At 52.2% G+C, this 25741-nt stretch overlaps 1 protein-coding gene across 3 annotated transcripts in view; it reads right to left on the minus strand.

Annotated features, from left to right (window-relative positions):
• LOC127031583 (fer-1-like protein 4) overlaps window positions 1-25741 on the minus strand; it is a 121715-nt gene that overhangs the window by 51642 nt on the left and 44332 nt on the right. For all 3 annotated transcript variants that reach the window (XM_050918580.1, XM_050918579.1, XM_050918581.1), the window contains 12 exons: window positions 23467-23587; window positions 20834-20934; window positions 18097-18184; window positions 15706-15822; window positions 10248-10400; window positions 9382-9565; window positions 8363-8487; window positions 7091-7225; window positions 3959-4132; window positions 3532-3648; window positions 1174-1335; window positions 487-655 (listed from right to left, as the gene is read on the minus strand). In XM_050918580.1, coding sequence (XP_050774537.1) covers window positions 487-655; window positions 1174-1335; window positions 3532-3648; window positions 3959-4132; window positions 7091-7225; window positions 8363-8487; window positions 9382-9565; window positions 10248-10400; window positions 15706-15822; window positions 18097-18184; window positions 20834-20934; window positions 23467-23587 — 1646 coding nt within the window. The remainder of the gene's footprint in view (window positions 1-486; window positions 656-1173; window positions 1336-3531; window positions 3649-3958; window positions 4133-7090; window positions 7226-8362; window positions 8488-9381; window positions 9566-10247; window positions 10401-15705; window positions 15823-18096; window positions 18185-20833; window positions 20935-23466; window positions 23588-25741) is intronic.

Raw genomic sequence — 25741 nt, forward strand, 5'->3', positions numbered from 1 at the left:
GTTTTTCTGAATACCCCTTGTTTCAATAGCTTTCATGTTGTGTGTGTGCCTGGGAGATGCAGGAGAGCACATCAGGAAGCCTCTCTGCTTCACACCACAACATGATCCCCAGCCCCAAAGGGGACTTCGCTGAGCCCCACCACAGGTTAATGGCCTTGTCCAAGGGTGTGAGGCGTTATCCCTGCAGGAATTCAGCCAGCAGCCCCTTCAGGCCAGCACCACAGAGAGTCCACAGCCTCACAGCAAGACACTGGAGACTATCAGACCTGCCCTGCCTGGGTTAGCCGAGGGTGTCTAATCGCACCTCTGCTGCACTGCCCCGGCGAGTTGAGGGACAATGGGGACATGCCAGCCTTGCAGAAAATGCTGCACTTATGCTGCTGCCGGGACAGTCCCTCTCCTCCCCGCAGCACTTAGCAGTGGAAAGCCCCGTGCCACCCTGCCATGTGAGGGGGTGCAGAGCACAGTTCAAACCAGGAAACTCACCTTTGGGTGGATTTTCTGGCCCCTCCTCCAGCTCCTCCATCTCTCTGGGAGCGAATTTCATGATATGGGACACCACGTGGGTCCCCACCAGCACGGTGCGCCCAAAAGCTCGCTGCTCCACCACAAAGATGGTTAGGGGTGGGTGCAGGTACACCTGCTCTGGGAGCTCCTGCAAAAGAGTCTCTCACACTGTCACCAGGGCTGCAGGGGAGGGTCCTGCAGACAGCTCAGAGCCTGGCTTATAGCTCACCCATGTGTCCAGGTGGCAGATAAGGGCTGCGCTCCAAGCAGCTGCACGCAGGTGAGCCCCTAGCATAGTGGCCCTGATTCTCCCTATGCAGGTAGATCCTGACAGCGCCAGCCAGTGCTGGGACCCAGCACCTCAGTTCTGAACTAGAGCCCTGCCCATGCCTGGCCAGCAGGTAGCCCCTGATGCTGGCTGAATGGATTCATGCCATGGAGCGTTCTTTCCCATCAGCAGCTGGTCTTTAATGGGCCCCAGTTCCCCGGCAGGAGAACCCAGCTGGGGCTGAACCCAGTCTGCAGGTATGTGCCCATTCTCCAGAAACACGGGCCTTGGAAACTCTGCCTTTCCCCTGCTCGCTAAGCCTCTTCCCCCACCCCCACTAGCTCTGGGAGTCAGCACTGCAGACCAGGCCCTGGCAGTGAGCGCTGCTCCCTGCTTACCACGTTGATGTATTTGACCAGCTCGTTGAAGTTGGGGTTCTCTTTGTATGACACGATCACTTCCGATTCCACTTTCTTCCCGGCACATTCGATGATCACCTGGGGCTGATCTACCTCAAATAGGTTCACCCGCTTCAAGTCTCGCAGGCCCCAGAACAGGATCTGAACAGCAGGAGCCAAGCACGTCAGCTGCTCTAGGCACTCAGCACTCTTCACACATGCCTTCCCAGCCGCCAATCCTTCACCCCCAAGAGGGACAATCACCCCCAATCCACCTACCTAATCCCAGTGCTGATCTCACCACACCCTGTCCAGCTGCCAGACTGGGACTCATCCCCACAGGTAACCAGCATCACCACCAGCTCCTCGCCCCATTGCTAACCCCTCCCATGTCCCTGGCACTCGGACCCCTCTTTCCAACACAGGAGGAGTGAGGGCTGCTCCTCACCCACCCAGATGCTCCCAGGAGGAAAACATTAGAAATGTCATCAACAGCAAATGAATGTGCCGGAGTGGAGGTGGGCAGGCTCAGCAGAGCACTTTGGGGGCAGAGGAGAGAGAGACGATGTGCTGTCTCGCAGCCAGGCTCCTCTGTTCAGTCTGATCGGGAGTTAATCAAACAGCATGGGGCACTTCCCATGTGAGATGCTGGATGTAATGGGGGCTTGTGACCCAATGCACTCCTGTATACACACCCTACACACCACTGTGATTGTCTCTGTACAAACTACACCTTGTGAGATAGCATCTGAAAACTAATACACCTCTACCTCGATAGAACGCTGTCCTTGGGAGCCAAAAAATCTTACTGCGTTATAGGTGAAACCGTGTTATATTGAACTTGCTTTGATACGCCAAAGTGCGCAGCCCACCCCCCCGACCCCAGAGCATTGTTTACCGCAATATATCCGAATTCATGTTATATTGGGTGGCGTTATATCAAGGTAGCGGTGTAACTCTCTCATCAATAATAAACTGGTGAAACGCATATAGCAACATGACAAGTCAAGTTAAAGTTGTGACTGAGATGCGTTCAGCAGACAAGCCTGGGGAGGGGCTAACAAGTTTCTTGAAGGCAAAGGACAAGCTGACACCTCTAGCCAGGTGTCGTCAAAGCTGATTGACCATCGCCGGTCACATGGCCAGTCTTTGGCAGCGAAGTGGTGCAGGAACAAATCGATCTGCACTTTAACAAACAACATGGAAGCTCTTTCGCTATGAGACTCCCGTTCTTCATCCTCACAGCTGGAAAGAACTTTATGTAGTGACGCTTAGGAAAATGCATTGCAAAGGGTGGGAGCAAAAACACCCCTGGTAGGTTTTTTTTCTCTCGCTCTCTCTTTCTCTTTCACCTGGGAAGATCAAGGAACCAGCCTTTGGACTTTGGGAGGGGTCCTGACCTCAGAATTTGGCCAGCCCTCATGCTGGGAACATGTGGTAAGGATTTCACCTTGAACCAAGTCTATTTGTTAAGTTTTAGTTACTAGAAAGCGCTTTATCTTTATGTCTTTTGTAAACATTTCCAGGGCCGCCCAGAGGATTCAGGGGGCCCGGGGCAAAGCAGTTTCGGGGGCCCCTTCCATTAAAAAAAGTTGCAATACTATAGAATACTATATTCTCATGGGGGCCCCTAGGGGACTGGAGCAAATTGCCCCACTTGCCCCCGCCCCGAGTGGCCCTGAACATTTCTGACTTCCACACCTTATACTTGTACTCACTTAAAAATCTCTCTCCGTGTAGTTAAATAAACTCGTTCTAGTCTTCTCTAATCAAAACTAATCTAGTAGTGTGTTAAAACTAAATTGTTTGGTAACTTCATTTAAGGAAGCAAACTGTTGTACATTGACCCCTTACAAGGTTCAAGGGACCTCCAATATCTGGACTGCCGAGGAGAGGGCTGGACAGTGCAGAACATACATTTGGGGAAAGACCAGGACTGGAAGTGTGTTGGGGTACCCAGCAAGTGGAAACCCAGGCTGGTGGAGTGTTGCTGGCAGGCTGCTGCTATCACAGACACTCAGGGGATGACCTGCATGCTCTCTGGCTGTTTGTGGTGGGCCCAGGGTGGGAGATACAGCGGCAAAGCATTGTGAGGCACCCCACGTTGCAGTGCAGGTGGTGACAGCCCTTCTCCAGCCCCGATTGCACCCTGAAATGTGATAGGGCTGGTGAGTAGATGTCGCCCCAGTTCCAAGCCACACTCACTTCTGGCCTGCGACAGTCCCTGGCAAGAGGAGGCAGCACAGGCATGTTTGAGTGCCAGGCCCTTCCCCAGCCCCTGCAATAAAGTCACGGCATTGGTACCAGTCAGAGGAAACTCTGCTCAGACGCTCAGAACTCTACTGAAAGCCACGGTACCTCTATGCGGAATTCTTTGAGGATGGGCCGGATTCCCTCTGGGATAATGAAGCGTCCAGAACGGGGGTCCTCCAGGAAGTCTGGCTCCTTGGGTTCCACGTCTTTGGGCACTGAAGGCTGGACAGATGGAAATGGCCAGGCCACGCAGAAATTAAGGAGCTTGTCTCTCCTGCCCCACAACATCCCCTCACCCACCCACCCACCCATCTCTCCCATCTCCAGCTTTGTCCTCCTCCTTCACTGCTGCCCACTGACACTGGGGGCCCGCCTGCGATGGGAGTGCTCCTCTTTGCTTGAGGATGTGGCTAGTGCAGGGAGCCCAGCATCATGCCCCAGGTGTTAATCTACCAAGTTGAGATAGCAGGAGCAGCTGGAAAGAGCTGCCATGCACCCCTTACCACACTGCTACCCCAGAGAAGCCAGTTACCTCCAAGTAGCCACTGTAATCCAGCTCGATCAGCTCAAAGGTAGCAATTAATTCCCCAGCTGCTTTGGCTCCTTTGTAAATGTCAAAAAACTGCAAGGCAGGTTTGCAGTATGGTTCATCCACCAGCTTCACCTGTGGAGTAGCAAAGGCCCGGCCAAGAAATTCTGGAGAACCCTACAGACAAAAAGGAGCAGCCACTGGATACGGCCTCAGCATTCTCACAGCGTATCAGGTCCCAGTACAACATGCCAGAATGGGCTGAATCCCCACCAAGTGTAAGTTCTGCAAAGTCACCGGAAAGACTATCTCTCCATCTCTGACCACCATGCACTGCTGCAGGTGGGATCAAACCACACCTCCCTTCCTTGGCTTTCCACTGACAGAACTATAAAACCCTAGGCACTTAGCTGACCAGCCCAGTCTTCCTCTTCTCATCTTTATAGGTGAGGGCTTCAGGAGAGCATAGGGATTGGCTCTTCTTATCTGTAATGCTAATGGCCCAATCTGAACTGTGGAAAATGCAACCAGATACCACAGAAATGAGTGCAATACAGAACAAGGCGACGAACTCCTTCCTCTCCCTGACAATGCAGCATTGCCTTCCTGCATTTCAACAATCATTGCATGCCCTGTATCTACTGGAGTTAGACTTCAAGTTATTTCCAGTATGGGCCTTGTCTCCTTGCTTGTAAATTATCAGTATATCTAGGATGGTCTGTACATAATAAAACCTATGACTACTATTGAGAATTAAAGCAGTGTGTGTAAGACAATGCATGCATCTATGTATATTATTACATACAAAAAAAGTTAAATTAAGGGTATTTAAGTTGTAAAGTCCAGCCCTCAAAAGTTAGGAAATGATAGAATCGGCCACCATAATTCAGTTCCCTTGTGTGTTTGCATTATTATTAGACAGGCTTCTGTTATGTGGGCACATGCTATTTTTACCACATGTCCCATGTCCTATTCCAAGCACAGGCTGGACAGTGCTCAGGAACCTGTTTAGTGTCTCTTTCTATCCTCATTATTCAGTGTGTGGCCAATTTTACAGTTGGGAAACTGCGCCAGGAAGACAAAGTGACTTGCCAAGGCCACACAGAGAATCGGTGGCAGAACCAAGACCAGAACTCAGGGCCACCTGACACCCAGCTCTTTGCTCATCCATTCAGCCACACTTCCTTACTTCCAGATGTGCTGAGCACCCACTTCCCCCAATGAGTTTAGCTGCAGCTGTGAGTGCTCAGCACTTCTGCATATCGAGCCTCAAGTGTCTCAAGCTGGACACCCTCAAAACAAGGAACACACATCAACATCACACAGAGACAGTGGAAAAGACAAGGATGGAATCCAGTTCTCCATTCAACAGCCTTTCTTCCTGCAATCCACTGCCTCATTCCTATACACCTTTCAACTTCTAGTGTGAATGAGGCACGGCCTACAGACAACAGCCTCCTTTGCTACACACCTCAACTCATTCCCTGAGCACCGTCCACCCCGTGCACTGCGTGACACAAAGGTCCTGTGAAAAAGACAGTGGGTGATCATGTAATGAAAGACCATATCAAAATGCAGGTTGCCAGTTTTGGCACTTCCTAGCTTTCAAGAGCTGGATTTGCAACTCTAACACCATTATGTTAACAGTTTTTTGGGACTGTAATAGGATTGAATTTGATATTCAGTTCAGTTTATTTTACAAGGCCTGCACATTTTCTGTTTTCATTGTGCTGCTGCACTCAGTAGTGAAGACCCATAACTGCACCGCATCAAACTCTCCAGGAGGTTTTGGCAGCTGGGTGGGGACAGCTTGGCTTTAGCACCAGCGGAGGTAGCTACGAATGGTGGGAAACACATATTAGCATGATAATGCTGCGGTTCAGTTTGATAGTCACATTGATAGACTGCGACACCTTCACTTGAGTCTGGAAGTGGAAAATAGCCCAGCTTCGTGGCTGCACCAAACCAGATATCAGGGCAGGTCTGCATCAGCAGACCACAGCACAGGTTGGAGCATGCTCAGAGCTTGTCACAGGAGGGCTGGGCCTGAACGGGGTGCTGGGATCAGCCCCACCTGTGTCCAGTGATCCCCCTAAGTGGGGTGCCCATGTGATGGGTTTGGGCTTGGGCCAGGTGACCGGGGAGCGTGTCATGGTAGCTCAGGGCAGGGCTACAGGTGAGGGGGCCTGTTCTCTCAGAGATGGGAGATCGGGGCTGGGAACCAGAAGGCCTGGCCGGACCTGATACAACGGTCACTGAGGGCTGGGAAAGAGGCAGTCCCTACCAGCCAGAGGGAGAGGCCTGGCTGCAGCTACCTGCGGTGAGCCGCAACTGCAAAAACCTTCCAAGGGAATTATGAGCCCAGAGGAACCAAATGGACTGTGGCACCCAGGCTGGGCCTAGTGAGCTGGTGAGCATGGGGAAAGGTGGCTGAGAGTCTAGCTCAGAGTTAAACTGCTCTCGTTAGGTTAATAATGCAGGCCCCCGATGGCGGAGTAACTTAAAGCACCAGCTGAGGTGGTTTGGCTAAGGAAGGAGGAAGCTGAGGCAATCAGGGGGCTGACATGGGGTGAGGTAAGACTATTACAGACCTGCCCTGACTTCTACCTTGGGGACACTGGACCACAGCAAGCCCCTGCCATGTCTCCTGTGCCCGGGCTGAGCTGGGGGAGTGCAGTGGCCCGGCTGGGCACTGACTTAGAACTCTGCCACACAGTGGAGTTCGCAGCTTGGCAGGTCTGGCTGCTTTCCAGACTGCAAACCAGAATCCAACTCAGTGTTTGCATGTGAACCATCCTCTCCTCTAAGAGCACCTCACTTCCCCAGGCTGGCGCCAGCTTGGCAGGCTTCACTCATCACACACAACTCCACTGTTTGGCATCACCAGAGCAGACTGACAACAGGAAGCTTGTCAAAGCCTTCCCCAGGGAGCCACTCCTGGCAACTCCAACCTCTCTGCAGCTTCGAGCTGCTGGTATAGGTAAGATCTAATCACAGGAGCGGAGGCAGAGCAAATTGGTGCAGTCATTCATGTGATGTCCTGTATCTGGACAGATATTCCCATAGCTTTCCCCAGACTCCTGCGCACACTGAGCTTATGGACATAGAGGGCCAGGGTCATTCTGTTATACTTACAAATTTATTATGGTCAAAGATATTGATGACAACAACTGGGGTCTCGGTCTTCAAATCTTCTCTCCTCCCATCAATAATCAGCTGATCATATAAAAGTAGCTCATTCCACAAGGGGCTCAGGGTTTCCTCCAAGGTCTGCATGGATAGAGATCAGGATTAATAGAGCTCAGCAGAGTCTCTTGAATTTAGTCAAGTTCATACTTACAATGGCCCTTTAAGGAAGCAGTGGAAAGGGGGAGGGGGAGACTGCAGCACTATAGAGCACCCATGCACACACCACTCAGTGCAGCGTGTGCATGACCAATGCCTTCCAGAGCAGGGGATGAGAGAATTCTGAGGGCTGATCAGGAGCAGCGCCAGGGTTTTTGGCGCCCTAGGCAGGGGTCCTTCCGCGCTCCTGGTCGATGGCAGCAATTCTGTGGCGGAGGGGTCCTTCCGTGCTCCTGGTCTTCGGGGCACTTTGGCGGTGGGTCCCGGAGCGAGTGAAGGACCCGCTGCAGAATTGCTGCCGAAGACCCAGAGCGCGGAAGGACCCCCCACTGCTGAATTGCCGCCCCCCCCCCCCCCCAATCCTGGCTCCCTAAGCGATTGCCTAGGTAGCCTAAATGGAAGCGCCGGCCCTGGGGCTGATCTGGGCATTAACCAGTGTCCCTCAGATACAACTGTTGTCACCAAAGTTTCCTTAAATATTCACACTGCTCAGTGCAAGCTGGCACCAACAATGAAAGGAAGCAGAGATTAATAGTGGACAAACCACAGATTCACAAGTGGCCTTGTAAATATGCTGTTGCTGGTAGATAAAGAAAGAGTAAGAAGAATGACATGTGATAATCTACAGCTTTGCTTAACTAGCAGCTTGTAGACAGTTCATGATCTGTACAGGGATTGGTTACCAAAATTAGTAACCCAATTACAAAGTGTGATACAATGTAACATGGAATGTGCATGAGTCACTTTGGTTAGGAATATGTGTACAATCCGACTGATTTCTGTGTGCTTTTTTACACCCATCCCCTCAGCACAGGACTGCTGTATGCCGATAAAAAACCCTCAGGGACAAGTCCGGATCTGAGCTAATTCCTTGGGAACAGCGTGCGGAAAGTCTCAGAGAAACATCCCAACACTCAGAGGGCATGAAAATGTCTCCAAGCTGGAGTCAAGTCTCCTCCTGTGATGTCAGCTTCCAACACTGCAAGCAGTGACTGACTTGGTCCACAGGTGAGTTTCCTGAGGTGAGGGAGATGGGCTACAGTGGGACCAGAGAGACCTTACCCTGGTGGTCTGGCACTGAGTCGAAAACACCACTCTTGCAAATGGGTCTGAAAGGCCATTGTCATCAGCAGGCAGGATCCCCCTAGCCTGGTACAAGTGAGCTCGTAGCTGGAAGTAACTGAAGTCTGGCAAGAAAAAGCAGAAATCACTGGGCTGCTATGAGATCAGAGTAGTTATGCCCTTAGCACTCTTGGGAGAGAGTTTCTAGGCAGATCCGGAGGGAAAGGGGGTGGCCCTCGGAGGTGAGGACGGCAAGGGACAGCACCTTTACAGGAGTCTGCTGAAGTGCTTTGGATCAGTATATCAACATGACTTGGGCCAGGCAGTCCACTTTTGGTTAATTTCTTAGTCCCCAGTGACAACAAGTGCTCTAGAGTCTTTGCGGGGTTAATTCTGGAGTGATTTGCTATGAACATGTGCCCCTCAGAGCTGCATCAGGTCTCAGCAAAGCCGGTGGATTACTGGACAGGTCTTGAGCAGATCACACACTCTAGAAATTGGAGCCCAGTCAGTGATTCTCCAGTAGCTTATGAAGTCATAGTGCCCCATTCTGACTGGGGGGGTGGGGTGTCCCTGTGACATTCTGCCAGAACTTTAAACCCTAGAGCAGTGGTTCTCAACCCGCAGCTCGCTGGCCACTTACGGCCCAATCAGCACACAGCCGTGGCCCATGTGACATCCTCAGAGCCATAGAGGTAGCATTGGATGAGGCCCATAATGGCAAATAGGTTGAGAACCACTGCCCTAGGGACACAGGTTGTCCATGGCAGGCTGAGGTGCCGTGCTCTCTCTGCCCTCCATGCTAGCAGGTCCATGCCATCTGTACAGAAGAAGACGGTAGCACTCTAAATGCTGCTGTGGCAAACACACGTTCCCACGAGCCAAAAAGACTCTTGGCAAAGCCCACATCCAGGTGCTCAGGCAGGACTCACTCAGCTCACCGCTCTCATATATGTTTTCACTTTAGCCTCCAGTGGGACTGTAGAGTAACCAGTGCAATCAGGGCAGTCTCTGCTCACCGTCCCTGCTGAGCCGGCTGGGCGGCATGTGCGCTGGGAGCCGTGCTGTCTGCTGGCCACTCTCATAGACGGGCTTGAACTCCTCAGGCAGTTCGGCAGTGCTGTTCTTCACGTACTTAGTCACCCCCAGCCACATATAGATCTCTAGTTTGGCGAAGATCTCTCCGGTGCGCGACCCTGGGACCTTGGAGTGCAGAATGTTAGTTTAACTTCACATCCAGAGCCACAGGACATCAGACCAGCAGTGACTATATCACACGCCAGTGATTAGCAGTGCCTGCAGCTTTACACGTGGGTATGAAGGGCAGCTGGGCAGTGACCACATTTTCTGTTTTTTTGGGAAATTCCACAATCTCAAAAAAAAATGTTATGTTCCAGAAGGAAACCAAAACTTTCGAAATTTCACATGGAACATAATTTTTAAAAAATGTGTTTCAAAATCAAAATATTTTGTTTCCATAAAATCAAAACATTTCCTTCTGACTTTACCTTTTTTATAATATTAAAGAAATTTTGAAATCAAGTAGTTTCTAAACAAAAACAGAAACATTCTGTTCTGCAAATGATTAAATGTTCCCATGTCAAAATATTCCATATGCTTTGTGCTGGGTTTTTTTCTGAATGAAAACAACCACTGTGTGAGAGGAGAAGCTAAGCTAGTCTTTACCCAGTCCAGGATCTCACTTGTTTGGACCTGGCATAGAAATGAGCAGTATTCTCACTATGCAATTAGACTGCTTGGTTTTTACTAGTCTTACAAATTCTGTCTCAGATACAAAACCAATAATTAGAGCTGGGGAAGGAAGGGAGACCTACATGGAGCGAAAGAAGCAGGAATATGGTTAGGTTTTTCACATAATCTCTACCTTCAAAAAGGCGGTCTGGATCTTTGCACAGTCCTTGCCTTTCTCCTCTTCCACTACAGAGTATAGGACATTCTGTGCAGGAATTCTTGTGTATGCCACTCGCTTATTATTGGTGAACATCCAGAGTAGGACATCGGGGAGCGTGCACTGGGGCTGGAAGAGATTGACAATGCGGAGTCTCAGAGAGAATGTCCCCATGAGGGAATACAAATGATCCAATCCTGCTTCCACCAAAGTTAATGGCAAAACTCACTTGCTAGGAGCTTAACTGTGGCTTTAGGGGCCTAACTTTAGGTGACATTTTTTGGAACTCTTGATTGTGTAATACATTTTATTTCTCTTATTAAGTGCAATATACAAGGTACAAAGATAATGTTGCTTAGTGAACTTCACTTCTGCATTTCCTGACTTTGACATTTAAAATGTGCATCCTAACTTAGGTTTTTGCATTTAATTTCCTGGCAGTTTTTAAAGGTGACCTGCAAAGATTTTTGCGTGGGGTCGTATATTTCTTGCGTTGCTGCTTGTTTTTTCATTAAAAGTATCTGGAATATCCAGCCTTCTCCGTTCTCACTGACAGACTCCTGGGGAGACCAGAGCAGTGGAGTGAGCCCTCAGATGAATGAGGGGTTGAACCTTTTCTCCCAACTGTTTGCGACACAAGGCATGTCTATATTAATGTGAGCCAGGGTCAGATGAGCTCTCCTCTGCCATCTAGTGATGAACTGGGAGAAAAGACTTCAGGAGCAGATGGTATTTGCACAGACACATCCACTCTGCCTAGGTGTTCAGCAGTCAGAGCTGCTTTGACAAAGTGATCTGTTTGGGCTGTTTTGGGTTAAAATGCAGGGGGAGTCCTTACTGTAGGAGCAACAGGCAGAAGAACTGTAGTTAGCCTGCCCTGACTGAAGGGAGCACCCTAACTTGAACATCACTAGCTAAGCAGGGGTAGGGGTGCCAACTCCAAGTGAAAGTTAGAGGGGGGTGAGAACAGGTGTTCCACACTCTGTTTAAAGCATCCTAGAGACCACTCAAAACATTTTCTCTCTGGTGTTTAAAAATGGAGTTGATCAGACTCAGTGAGAGGCCTTGTTTCTGTTCAGTGGTGACTACAGCTGACATCACTGATGAGCATGTCTAGGGGCTGAGCCTGAGACCTGGTGTGGGGCCAGCGCTGCAGTGAAAGACAAGGCAGGGGCAGCACCAGTAGCTGGGTTAAGCAGTGGAACCTCAGAACATGGCAGCAAGCAGCGGCAGAGGTAACAGCAGCAGTAGCGGACAGAGGCAGTGAGCAGCAGGGACAGCAGCAGCAGCAAGAGGCATTGCTCAATGGCCATCCCTTGGCGGGTGAGAGACAAACCCACACGAACACACCCCAACTGTGTGCAGCAGAGGGAAAGAGAAGTGGCGTGTTAAAGGGACTTCTGTCCATCAGACTTTCATAGCACAAGGTGGGAAACTGAGGCAAAGGACATTGCCCAACGTACTGCGAGGTGGGTGTTTACTTATGGTTTACGTGCTTTTGAATTATTGTTGCAATGTTTTCCTAAATGAATGGAGGGAGCGGTTGTTATACACAGACTCAGTGCTTGTAAGTGGGGAAGTATTGTCTTTCAGAGGTGCCCAGGGATGGTGTTTAATTTTCCCAGATTTCTGGGTCAGGGCTCGAGACCAGGGGCGGCTCTAGGAATTTGGCACCCCAAGCACGGCAGGCAGGCTGCTTTCCGCGGCTTGCCTGTGGAGGGTCCGCTGGTCCCGCGGCTTCGGCGGACCTCCCGCAGACACGCCTGTGGGAGGTCCGCCGAAGCCGCGGGACCAGTGGACCCTCCACAGGCAAACTGCAGAGGAAGCCTGCCTGCCGCCCTCGCAGCCCCACCAGAGCGCCCCCCACGGTATGCCGCCCCAAGCACGCGCTTGGCGTGCTGGGGCCTGGAGCCACCCCTGCTCGAGACGGTTCTGTTCTGCAATGTTAAGAGGAACCTCTAGATATTGAACCTGGCCCTTGTTGCTGCTGACGCCACCTAGCAGAAAGGTTACGTTAAGACAATGTGTCCTGTGCAGTTGCCGCAGTGCAAAACTGTACTGTAAATGTATGGCACAGGCACAGAGTGGGGCACCCGGGCAACTATGGAGACAGACACAGAACAGAGGCTTTTTTAAACACTAACTAAAAAACCTCTTCCCCCTCTTAATTGCTCAGGTTCCAGTCTTTTATGGTTCTCCAGCCAGTCAGCGAGTCCTCTGGCAAATATAGATGAGATGGACAATTCTAACATAAAAACCACAGCCTGTGAAACAAAATCTTCCAGGTTTTTTCACTCCTCAGAGGGAAACACAAGAAGGACACACTAGTTCTTTCCTCCGTGGGCACTTTAAAGAAAAACAGACAATTAAAGGGTTGCCTCAGCGGTGTGGTCTATGCACAACCTTGCATGAAACAATGAAAAATATGCGAATTAAAACCGATGTAATTATTTTGGCGCCAGTTTGTGTGTGGACACTAATTTCAGAATAAAAGCGCCTAAAGTCCCTTTTGCTAACGTTTTGTTACCAATTTTAGCTAAATTGACTTTAGCCCCTTTTATTCTGAAATTAGCGTCCACACACAAACCAGCACAGAAATAATTACATCGGTTATAAGAAATGAGTATGTGTATAATGTGACAGACCCAGACCAGCGGAGTACAGGAGTCTGGTAGAGGGCAAATATACTGGTCACTGGATGAGTCGTTTTCTGTTCCCTGAGTGACCAGAGCAGGGGCTGCTCTAGAGTAATCAGGAACCTGCTAGAACCAATTAAGGCAGACAAGCTGATTAGAACACCTGCAGCCAATCAAGGCAGGCTAATCAGGGCACCTGGTTTTAAAAAGGAGCTCACTTCAGTTTGTGGTGTTCATGTGAGGAGCTGGGACCAAGAGGTGCAAGGAGCTGAGAGTAAAAGGGTTTGCTGCTGGAGGACTAAGGAATATAAGCGTTATCAGACACCAGGAGGAAGGTCCTGTGGTGAGGATAAAGAGGTGTTTGGAGGAGGCCATGGGGAAGTAGCCCAGGGAGTTGTAGCTGTCATGCAGCTGTTACAAGAGGCACTATAGACAGCTGGAATCCCCACAGGGCCCTGGGCTGGAACCCGGAGTAGAGTGTGGGCCTGTGTTCCCCCCAAACCTCCCAACTCCTGATCAGACACAGGAGGAGTTGACCCAGACTGTGGGTTCCACCAGAGGGGAAGATCACTGAGGTGAACAAATCTGCCAATAAGCGCATGACCCACCAAGGTAGAGGAGGAACTTTGTCACAGTAGGTAGACAGGCAGTGCTTGATGCTAGCACTTAGGCCATGGCTACACTAGAGAGTTGCAGCGCTGGTGAGGGGGTTACAGCGCTGCAACTTAGGATGTGGCCACACTTGCAAAGCACGGCCAGTGCTGCAACTCCCTGGTTGCAGCGCTGGCTGTACACCCGGTCGAGCCTCGGGTGTAGCGATTCCAGCGCTGGTCAGCAAGTGTGGACCCCACCAGTGCTTTTATTGACCTCCGGAGTATAAGGAGGTATTCCAGAATTCCTGTCCACAACAAACCGGAAGAAAGGGAGAGCTTGGAGTTCAGCCAAACTGCTTATTTAAAGAACAAACACAGCTCCTGTTTGCTGAGCGAGCGGAGGCAGGCAGGGGAATTACTTTGGAATGTTCACAGCTGTTTGCTTGAAGAGAGAAACAGCATGCTCACATGGCAGAGGGGGAGGGGGAAGTCCATGTTGAGCAGATGCTTATCTGGTCTGACGGCTATTTAGGAGTACATAATTTGCATTTAGTGAATGAGAGAGGGGTGGGGGAAGGGGGTCAGAACTTTTAAAATGATTGAAGGTAGGCACTGTGTGTCTTCCAGTCCTTAGAACTTGCAAGGCAGGGAGCTGAGAACAGTGTCAACTCCAAAAATCCATTCTGTCTGTCTCCTCCACGCTCCCTGTCACATTCCACCCCACCCCCCTCTTTTGAAAAGCACGTTGCAGCCACTTGAATGCTGGGATAGCTGCCCACAATGCACCACTCCCAACAGCGCTGCAAATGCTGCAAATGTGGCCACACTGCAGCGCTGGTAGCTGTCAGTGTGGCCACACTGCAGCGCTGGCCCTACACAGCTGTACGAACACAGCTGTAACTACCAGCGCTGCAGAACTGTAAGTGTAGCCATGGCCTTAGATGGCTATGACAGGTGCTGAAGTTCACATCTCACTGAGGTAAGGAAAGGGGAGAGGTAAATTCCTGCCTTTGTCTCATTGCTGGCTGGGAACAGCTCTCTACTGGCTGGATTAACAGGGCAGCATCTCATTAGTTAACACTGTGAAGAGGTGGGCCTTGTCTGTGTTCAAAGCTGCACTCATCTCACTGAATGTGCGATTCCAAACCAAGGGAGTTAAACTCATGCGATACTCACCAGGGACAACTTAACCCAAATTAAGCCTAGTTTATATGAATTTAGCTTAATTCAGTAAACAATCAGTTAAGACCTACATCGAGGCAGATCTGGTTTTAATCCAGTTAAGAGTATCCGCATTGTTTTCACCGGTTTACTGAATTAGTTTTATAAACCGATTAAAACTAAACTATTAGGAAACTTTGAATATAGAAAGGCTCAAATTTCTAGGCAGAAAAAGAAACAGAATTATTTTAAATGAAAGCTCAGAATACACAGAACATGCTTAACACGGATCCTCCTGGGGAGAGACCCAGAGACAGCAGAACTGGAGATTGTCTCCCCATTCAAGCGTGCTGCTGCCAAATGGCCTGGATTTGGATGTGTGTCAGGCCAGGCCAGGCAGGGACAGAAAGCAGCGATGTCACATACAGGCTGGGGATCATTAGGTTCTGCTCACAAATCACAGCAGATCCACTATTTCTCCATCACTTAGAACCATTTATTCTATCATCTTCTATCACGTACACCTTGGGCAGAGCAAGTTGCAGGGCTGCTACTAGCATGTCAGGCTCTTGTGCCAGATATGGACAGGCCACAGACCTTCCTACCCCCAGAGGTGCACTAGGAATGTGTTCACCTTAAGACACTAATACACTGCCAGGAATGGCTTTTGTGAACATCAATAAGGTCTGTTACACATGGTGCCACCTAGTGGCTGAGTAGGATAATACAATCTAACATTCTCTACACGCTTCCCAAACGGGGTGAGGGTCCAGCTACGCATGGGAGCAGGTGCGGCCCCAGCCGCCTTAGCTCTCGCTGGCACTGACCCCCAAGCTCACAGGAGTATTTACAACCAGAAAAAATAATTCAGAGTAGGGTGGCCACCCACCTAGTGAGAGGGAGAGAGCCCAGTCCCCACCCACCCACGGGGTGAGGGAGAAGGAGAGCCTGGTCTCCCCTCGCTCAGCCAGTGGGGGCCTGGCCACCCTCGCCTGCCTGTCCAGATGTAGGGGTGCCCGGGGTCCCAGCCAGCACACATTGTACCTCTTTAGCCAGGGAGCGCAGCTTTCCGAGGATTCTCTTTGTGTCATTCACTTTCTCCTTCACGTTGGCTCGAGTCAGCCGCCTCCTGACGCGGAGCCCCTGCTTCGCACACAGGATCTGAACACAAAGCACACCCATCACACACCTGCAGCGCGCCTGACGCCCACCAAGAACACCAGAGACACCAGCATCCCAAGGCCATGTGGTCACATCTAGGCCTGTCTGAGGAGCTGTGCTCAGCAGGGTGGACCCAAGCCTGTAGGTCCATCTGCAGCACAGCTCTCACCGGCCCCACGGCTCCCAGCGGGCAGGGGAGAGGAGCAGCCACAGAGCGGGGACGGGTCTCCTTGAAATTAACGTCACCAACAACTTCCTGCAATTTATTAGCAACACTAAGCCCGTGGCTGAGCGGCACCTTGGAACGTGGCCCCACAGGGCCCAGCCACACCCCCATACTGAGCCAGTGGCTGAGCCACGCAGGGAAACCTGGCCCCCCACGGCCCAGCCACATCCCCACACTGAGCCTGTCACTAAGCCACATCCGAGAACCTGGCCCCACACAGCCCAGCCACACCTCTACACGGAGCCCATCGCTGATCTGCACCCAGGAACCTGGCCCCACATGGCCCAGCCACTCCCCCACACTAAGCCTGTCATTGAACTGCGCCCAGAAACCTGGCCCCACGGCTCCCAGCGGGCAGAGGAGCAGGTGCGGCTCTACGTATTTTGCCACCCCAAGCACTGCAGTCAGGCGCTGTGCCTGCAGGAGGTCCTCTGGTAATGCAGATTTCGTGGCATGCCTGCAGGAGGTCCATCAGTCCCTGAGACCGTCACTGGGCCACACAGGGGAACCTGGCCCCAACACAACCCAACCACAACCCCACACAGAGCCACGCAGGGGAATCCATCCCCACACAGCCCAGCCACACCCCTGGCTGAGTGGGGCAGGACAGTGTGAAAGCAATGAGTATTTGAAAGGCTGTGGGGGCTGCATTTTTCACTAAGGTTTGGGGACTCCTGAGGCAGCAGAGCTTGCAGAATGTCAGTATGACGGGCACAGCAGCAGGGGCTGGGGTGGGCAGGGGGAACCTCCCTGGGCAGGTCGAGAGTGGATGAGTGGGATCTCCTTGGGCAGGTGCAAGGTGAGCTAGGGGTTTCTCCATGGACATGCAGGAGGGCAGGGTGAGGGCAAGCATGTGAAGAAGCCAGGGGGCAGTCACCGCTGACGTTCCCCTTGGCATGCTTCCCGAGGCCTTTGCCAGCTGTGGGGTGGGGATTTACAGCACACTGCTGTAGCCCTCGCAAGGGCTGTCCTGTGCCCTGCCCCTTCAAAGTTTAACAGCTGGCTGAGTGGTCACAGGGCACAGCTCTGGTCGCAGCAGCTAAGTGGTGTGTCTGAAAAACTGAGCACCACGGGCCTCATGCAAGTGTTGGTTTGGTGACTACGGCTCCCTAGTTTGGGAGCAGGACACTGTCCGTGGGGCTGCCCTCGGCGGGGACTCCAGCTGTTCCTTTGTGGCGGAGCAGCCTGCGGTGAGCTTGTTCTGCCTGAGCTTCAGGCGCTGTCCTGACTCCCCTTTCAGGGGCCTTTCCTGGGGCTGATCCCAGAACCCTGTGGAATCTGGGCTGGGCACCAGGCACTGCCCCACGCTAGGACACACAGGACCCGGATGTTTAAGTGTGTGAGAGTCACAAGGGCTAGGATGAAATCAGTACGGGACTTCGGGGCACAAACCAACCACAGAACAAACTGCCTCTGGGGCTGCCTGCTGCAGAACTGCCCCTTGTGGGGAGCCTGACAACTTCCTCTGAAGCATTAGGGGCCAGCCCCTACCCAGGACAGGATCCGTGGGGAGATGGACACCTGCTCCCATTGAGTGAGGGGAGGGTGGCAGGGGCAGTATCCACAGACTATTAGCTACTGTCACAGAGAGATTTTAGCATTAGAACCAACCCTCTCTGCAAGGTGGTCGCCCTTCCGGGCACAGTGCGAGGCTTACCAGGTTACTCAGGGATTATCTGGAGTTGGGCAGGTAAAGGGATGGCCTCCTGCAGACAGCTGGTAGCTCAGTTTTACTGGCTAAGGTCTTGATCCTTGCAAGCTGTTCCAGACAGCCAAGCCCCATCAGTCTCAAGAGCTCTCCAGGTGGGAAGACCCACACACCTGTGCAGAACTGCATCGAGACTCCAGCTACAGGAGCAGCAGGAAGGAGGCTGCGGTGATGGGCACATAACAATGGCCATGCAGACACATACAGTTCCTTCAGAACCAGCACTACACGTCTCCCATGATGGCAATTCCACCTTGTCCACCTCCCCAAACTCCTCTCAGAGCCAGTGACCACCCAAAGCCTCTCTGTCCCTCAACCCCACAAGCCCTACCCCACTTACAATGTTGTGTGTCAGGGATTTCAGCCGACATCTGTCGAGGTTGTTTGGACGTGACATCGTTTTTTTCTCAGCATTCAGTGAATATTGCCTGTGATTAGAGAGAGCCTGTGAGCCCTGAGACAGGACCATGCTCTCCACATCCCTCAGGCAGGGCACAGCTCCAAAAACGTGAACCTAATGGATTTCAAGGGAAACCACTAACATCCCCCCTCTCTGAACTGCTTTTCCTTCTCCAGCCACCAACAGCCCTTAGCCGCATTTGAGTTGTGCATTAGACAGGACCTTGTGTGTCCCCTTCATAATAAATTAGGCTCTAGCCCCACAACGGGCCCCTGCCCCACTGAGCAGTCACCCTGAATGGGACTTTAGTCAGCTTCAGTCTCCCTCCTGCCATGTGGGTCTCTCTGAGCAGAAAGGGAGGGGAAGCACAGAGGCAGTTATCAAAGCAGAGAGTGGCTGGCGTAGCACCTGAAACTACATTCACCTTATTGTGGCAAACCGACCAGAAACCCATTAACGCCAGCTCTGGAACTGCAGCCTGCTCTCCCCTGTGCTTCCTGGGACGGGGGTGCCCTGTATGAGCTCACTCAATCTCTCCTGCCTCTTCTTGGCTTCCCTTTCCCTCCCTCCCTTCCCCTCTTTTCTTGTCTTTATTGACCAGCCTCACTAGTTGGATGGCTTTCTTCCTAAACCATACTGCCCTTTGCTCAAGGAGGGGCCTGCACCATTGTGCTTCAATGTAGCGTGCAAAGCAGCAGAGGAATCACACAGTCTCTTGCAGTACAACACCCTTCGTCTGATTGCTGCTGGCTCTGCGGAGCTCACAGGCCTGCTTTGGTCACTGCTTGGGCATCCTCTGCAGAGCTTTGGGCTCCCCAGGAAATTGTGCCTAACTCTCAGGCACAGGCGCCGACCTTCCAATGTGCCGGGGGTCAAGCACCAGGGCCAGCTCTACCATTTTTGCCGCCCCAAGCAAAAAAAAGCCGCTCAGACTACCGCCCAAACTGCTGAAGCAAAAAAAAAAAAAAAAAGCCGCCTGGACTGTGCCGCTCCAAGAATAGACGGAATGCCGCCCCTTAGCATGTGCCGCCCCAGACACGTGCTTCCTCCGCTGGTGCCTGGAGCACCCCCACTCCGCCTCTTCCGGTCCCTGCTCCACCCCCGCCTCTTCCCACCCTGTTCCACCCCCTCCCCCAGCAAGTCGTGCCCATGCTCCTCCCCCTCTCTCCCAAAGCTTCCTGCACGCCGCAAAACAGGCGAGAGATGTGGGGAGGGAAGGGGAGGCTCCGATCAGTGGGACCCGCCAGTGGGCAGCAAACACTGAGGGACTGAAGGAGGAGCTGACAGGGGACCTGCTGAGCACCCACCATTTTCCCCCATGAGTGTTCCAGCCCCAGAGCACCCATGGAGTTGGTGCCTGTGCTCTCAGATGCCTAGAAAATCACAGGATCACACTGCAATCCACAAAGTCTGAGCTAGGCACCTAGGCTCCCTGTATAATGACTGGGGAGAGACAGGCATCTTAGACTGCCATATGTCAGCTAGCTAGGCAGTGAGCTGCCTAAACTACCAATGGGAGATGCAGATGAGAGGAAAGCCTATCTCTGCTAGCAATTCACAAACAGGAACCCCTCTCCAAGAGTCAGGCAATTCCAGGCACCTAAGCCAATTCTTGGGCAGATGAGTGAGGCAGACACCCTAGGGCCATGCTAAACAGCCAGAATAGGTTGGACCCCTTATAACTTTATTCCTAGTGGTTAGTGCTCTCACCTGGGATGGGGGAGACCCAGGTTCAAGTCCCCCATCAGTCAGAGGGGGAGAATGGATTTGAACTGGGGTCTCCACCTGGCAGGAGGGTGCTCTAACCACTGAGCTAGAGGATACTCTGATGTGGGGCTCCTTCAGCCTCTCCTGCTGAAGCTATTCCACTGAGGATACATAAATAATGAGTCACTGGAGCAGAGGGACTGGACCACGGATTTCCCACCTCTCAGATTCGTGCCCCAGGCTACAGAGTCATTCTCTTTCCCTCAGCACTGCATGTTTGGGGGAGGGATAGCTCAGTGGTTTGAGCATTGGCCTGCTAAACTCAGGGTTGTGAGTTCAGCCCTTATGGGAGCCATTTAGGGAACTGGGGTAAAAATCTGTCTGGGGATTGACCCTGCTTTGAGCAGGGGGTTGGACTAGATGACCTCCTGAGGTCCCTTCCAACCTTGATATTCTATGATTCCTAGAGGCAGAAACTTCAGCACTGAGGGAATTTTTACCTCAATAAGATAGGTGCTGAATGAGTTTGGGCACCTAGGGGGTTTGGTAGGAATTCTGTGAATCACAGTGGAGCCTATGCTGGGATCTAGGTGCCTAAACCCAGATTTAGGGACCTAAATACCTTTGTGAATCCAAGCCTCAGTTCTTAAAGACACCTATGATTACCTAGAACTCACCAGGGCTGCATCTTCCATCGTTGGTCACACTAGGTTCCCGGCCAACTAATCTAACTAGTGATGGGCCTTCGCCACATGTTTGGCTCTGGAGCTAGGTGCGATCTGCTCCCAAGTTCTGGGACATTTCGATTCACCTCTAACTGTGACTGAAAAATTATGGGTTTTGGCCTACACCTGTGACTCGGGCAGAACAGGCTGGGCAAGGTCTGGGGAGAGTGCGGTGTCTGGGAACATTCACTGAAATGCAAACAAAGAGTTCAGAAAGAAATCAAAGGAAGCAAAGACTCACTAACCTGCATCCAGCTACAAACTCCTCCAGCACCTGCTTGAGTCTGTCTTCTGCTTTAGACTTTGGCCTCCTCATGAGTGTCTCCACATCATCCAGTCCATGTTCCTGTTGAGACAAGTGCCACGTTAAAATTATCCCTAGGTGCAAGTGCAGACATGCAGCAGGGAGAGCAGTGCCTTTGTGTCAAGTCCCCAAAAATTCACCTAAAATAACCTTGGGGCCCCTTTGACAAGAGGTAGCAAATGTCAGGGCCTTGCAGGTCAGCTTCCTGTTGGAGGAGAATCAGTGATATGGAAACCAGGTATATGAGTGTTACTTGTTATATTTACACTTTATAAACCAATCCTGGAAAAGAAGTGGTCACAAATGGCACATAGGTAACCTCTTTCAGATTTCTCAACCCAAACCCCAGTGCCCAGTTCCAGGATGCAACTGTGCCCTAAGTAAGTACTGACTCCAGTTAGAGAAATTAAGGCTGAGATTCGCAACAGCTCCCCCAAAGAACCTGCATCATAAAACACAACAATACAGTACTTGTCCAAAGATGGCACACTGCTCACACGCAAAGAAAGAGAATGTGAAAGTCCATGGAACAGCGCATCCAGCTCCCACCATCTCAATATTGCACATGCGGTACTTCTCCTGATCAAACCCATGTGTGCAGCCAGGGCTCAATTCTGCAAGAGGCCTTGACTGCAATGAGGGAGGAGGGTATTAAACTCCTGACAGATTAACAACACATGCTTTGGGCTTCTGATTTTCTGTTTTAACTGATCAACACCAATGAAACATGCTCCCCCTCCAAAAAAATGAAACCAGTGTTTTTACAATGAACACACCAGAAATGCTTATTAGTTTCTAAGAGCTTGTCTACAGTAACCTGTGGCACATTAATTGGTCCATGTAGACCCTGCTTGTGCACACTGAAGTCTGTCCAGTGCACTTTAACGCATTGCTGTTTGCAGGAGTGGCGCCAGGGTTTTTGGTGCCCTAGGCGGGGGGTCCTTCCGTGCTCCCGGTCTTCGGGGCACTTCAGCAGCAGTCCCGGAGCGAGTGAAGGACCCGCCGCATAATTGCCGCCGAAAACCCGGAGCGCGGAAGGACCCCCCGCCACCGAATTGCCGCCGAGAGCGGCAAAATGTCACCCCCCCAAATCCCGGTGTCCTAGGCAATGGCCTAGGTCGCCTAAATAGAAGCGCCGGCCCTGGCTGTTTGAAGAACTGCTCTGTTAAAGCGCGCTGCGGAACTTTACAAAGAGATTACGCTCTCAGTATATGCTACTGCCAAGAGTAACGTATGTGAGATTGTAGCGAGGCGGTGTGGCTCCCCTCCTCCTCAGGGAGGGTTGAGCCCCATCAATCACCCTTTCAGGGCGGAACCGCTGGGAGGAAGTCCCGCCCCTCAAAGGGTCAGGCGGCGAGCCGGAAGGATAAAAGCCGGGCCCCAGCCCTCAGTCAGGGCCCGGCCGCCAGCAGGAGCAGACGTGCCCACTGACCCTCCTCACTGGGAAGCCGCTGAGGCCCGAGGCCGGTGGGAGCTGCCCCGCAGTCGCTACGATGAGGAGCTGCTGGAGCTGCCCCATCCCTACTACGGCCCCAAGGAGCCGCCAGACCAGACCTGGCCCACCATCCCGGAGGTATTCCTGGACCTACCGCCCTGCCCGGACTGGGAGGAGCCCATGGTACTGGACACCTCAACGGACCAGGTAGGAACCAGGGGGGAGGCTGGAAGTAGCCCGGGGGCAGCTGACTACAGTCAGGCTGCAGAAGGCCCTGCGCCTATGTCAGTGTGTTTCGGTCAGGATCCCCACTGACCGCCCGTAGCGGTGACAGCCGCTACCACGGCCCCGGGCTGGAACACAGAGGAGTGGGTGGGCCTGCGTTCCCCCTGCCACCCATAACCGGGTGGCAGACTCCCCCTCTTCCCACCTAGTGTCAAGAGCTCTGCCCTGCTCCAAAAGGCCAGAGCTAACTGTAACTGTGTTTGGCGCCCCGCCCGAACCAGGGGCTGGGCCCCTTTGACTTTGCCACTGCTCTGCCCTGCTCCAAAGGCCAGAGCTAACTGTAACTGTGTTTGGCGCCCGCCCGAACCAAGGGCTGGGCCCCTATTGACTTTGCCACTGCTCTGCCCTGCTCCAAAGGCCAGAGCTAACTGTAACTGTGTTTGGCGCCCGCCCGAACCAAGGGCTGGGCCCCTATTGACTTTGCCACTGCTCTGCCCTGTCTCAAAGGGCCAGAGCCAAGAAACTATTGCGGTGTTTGTTGGTGCCCCGCCCGACCCGAGGGCGGGCCCCCTCTTATGTAACTGTGTAGCTGTTCGGTCCTGCACACAGGGCCCGAACCACCGGAGCGGACTGCGATCCCGAGGGCAGAGGCCCTCGGACGATGAGACGAGGCCGGTGTGGCTCCCCTCCTCCCCAGGGAGGGTTGAGCCCCGGCACCCCCTTGTCCACAGAGATACAATTACTCCTTACAGTTCATACAAAGAGAAAGCCTCAGACACCCCCAATTATTGGACATCTACACAAAACTCAAAAATTGCTCAAAATAAATGTCATAAAATAAATCAAGAAAGAGTGATAGGAGGAAGCAGTGCAAGGAGAAGCAATGGGGTCTCCCAGTCACTACTATACTTTACCAAGCGTTCTGCTATTTTGACAATCCAGTTGGAATTGTAGAGCCTCCAGGTGTGATCTTCCCAATAGCTCCAGACGTACACACATGGCTTCTCATGCAGCAAGGGCAGGCAGCTGTAAGAACTAAGAACAACAGGCAGAGCAGGTTACAACTCACACTGAGAGACTGAAGCAGCCTCAGAGCCACCCTAATACATGTCAGTTGCCTTGGGGAACTAAGCCATGGGGTGTATGGCTCTGCTCATGCTGCTGCCTGAGCTCCGAGGAAGAAGCACAGTGCTGAGAACAGAGGCACAGATTCACAAGGGATGTAGGGTGGTGATGCTGAGCATTGCAGCGCCTAGCTCTCAGGGGCCTAGAAAATCACAGGAGCACACTGAGATCCACATAGCCTGAGTCAGGCACCTGGGCTCTCCGTACAATGCATGGAAGAAGCAGGTGCCTTAGAATGCCATTCCCAGCAGCCAGTATGCTAAGCAGGAGCTGCTTGGCCTAACCAATGGGAGATGCCAGCCACAGGAGTGAGTGCTGAGCCCCGTCCCACTCACGGAGAGAAATGCCTAGGTCCAGGCTGCAGGGAAGCTCCTGTCTCTGCAATCCAGATCTGGGATGTCAGGTTGCTCGAAAGCGCGCAGGGCGTTTCTTGTGAAAATGAATCAGGCAGGAGCCTAAGTCCACACGGAACAGCCATCACGTGATAACATTTAGCCCAGTGGTTAGAGCACTTGCACAGCATGTGGGAGACCCACTAGAGAGGATAAAAGGATTTGAATAGGGGTCTGCTGGTGCTCAGGGGGGTGCTCTAACCACTGTGCTGTGGGATTGTCTGATGCAGGCCTCCCTTGGTCTCTCCGGGGAAGCTGTTCCATTCGGGACAAATATTTAGCATCACTGAGCCAGAGTGAGAGAGAGAGAGACTCTATAGTCCAGTGGCCAGGGCACCCCCACGAGGTGGGAGACCCAGCGTTCAGTCCCCATGCCCAGTGACTCTATAATGCGTAGTGGAATAACATCAAGAGGAGAGATTAAGGGAGCCCCACATGAGAATAACCCATAACTCACCTCTGAGAGGGGTGGGACCCATGTTCACATCTCATTTTCCCCCTGCTTCAGCAGACGGGGATTGAACCTGGGTCACCCATATCCCAAGTGACTGCTCTAACTACTGGGACAAAGTTAGGCACCACCTCTAGGCAGATTTTGAATTGGACCCAACCCAGAAGGTGACCTCTGAGCACCCCCTCCCCATATCAGGCCCCACAGGTGAAAACTTATCTTCTCGGATTGGTGGACTGCTCTGGGCCTTGGACGGAGACAGGTGTCCGGATGCCCAAAGAGAGGCAGCAGTGTGCATACCCAGAGACAGAAACACAGGTGCCAAGGGAACTTTTACACTGAAGACTTAGGCACCAAGTGAGTTTAGATGCCTATAGCGTTCAGTGGGGATTCTGTGGACCTCAGTGGAGTCTGAAACTGGGACTTAGGCGCCTAATCCCATGATTAAGGAGCTGAAGTACCTTTATGAATCTGTAAAAGCAGCAAAGAGTCCTGTGGCACCTTATAGACTAACAGAGGTATCGCAGCATGAGCTTTCGTGGGTGAATACCCACTTCGTCGGATGCATGTCTCTGGGCTCGCTCCCCTCTGACACTTGATTTATGAATCTGGCTCAGAGATCCTGCCATATGGGCTAGATGCAAGGACTGATGCAGTACTTATGGCAGAGCCAACCCCAACAGGGGAGGTCAAAGAACTCCTTCAGGTCAGCCTGGAATGACATTTGTAGTTGGGACTCGTCTTACATGATGACTTTGTCAAGACCCTAGACACTGAACCTTCTTTGGGGGTCAAGCTTGTCTGGCCATTGACACTAGACTCTGGCACCAGTCTTGAACCCCCAACAGCAAATTCCCTAGTGCAGCATGCAGTTGGTGAAGCCCTAGCACACTGAGCAATGCTCAAGGCTGTGTCCCTCCCTGCAGCAGAAAAGGCACTGAGCATTCTCCTCTCTCATGGACATTGTGCCATCGCAGCAAGGGCACAGTTTGAAGCCAAAGGATTTGTCCTCTGCCATCCAAAATGAGTAAAAGGAGCCTTAGCAGAACAGGATGAAGCTCAGTGGAGGCTAAGATGACCTAACCCACCCAATAAAAGCAGTTCCTCCTGGTGTCTATGGCAGTCAGCTGGTCTGAACCCCCTCTGAGGTGAAGACTCAACAGACACTGGTGCCTAGACAACTCCAAAACCAGATTGGAAAAGCTGAATTCCTGTCTTTTG

The sequence above is a fragment of the Gopherus flavomarginatus genome, chromosome 11, assembly GCF_025201925.1.
Source record: "Gopherus flavomarginatus isolate rGopFla2 chromosome 11, rGopFla2.mat.asm, whole genome shotgun sequence".
NCBI lineage: Eukaryota > Metazoa > Chordata > Testudines > Testudinidae > Gopherus > Gopherus flavomarginatus.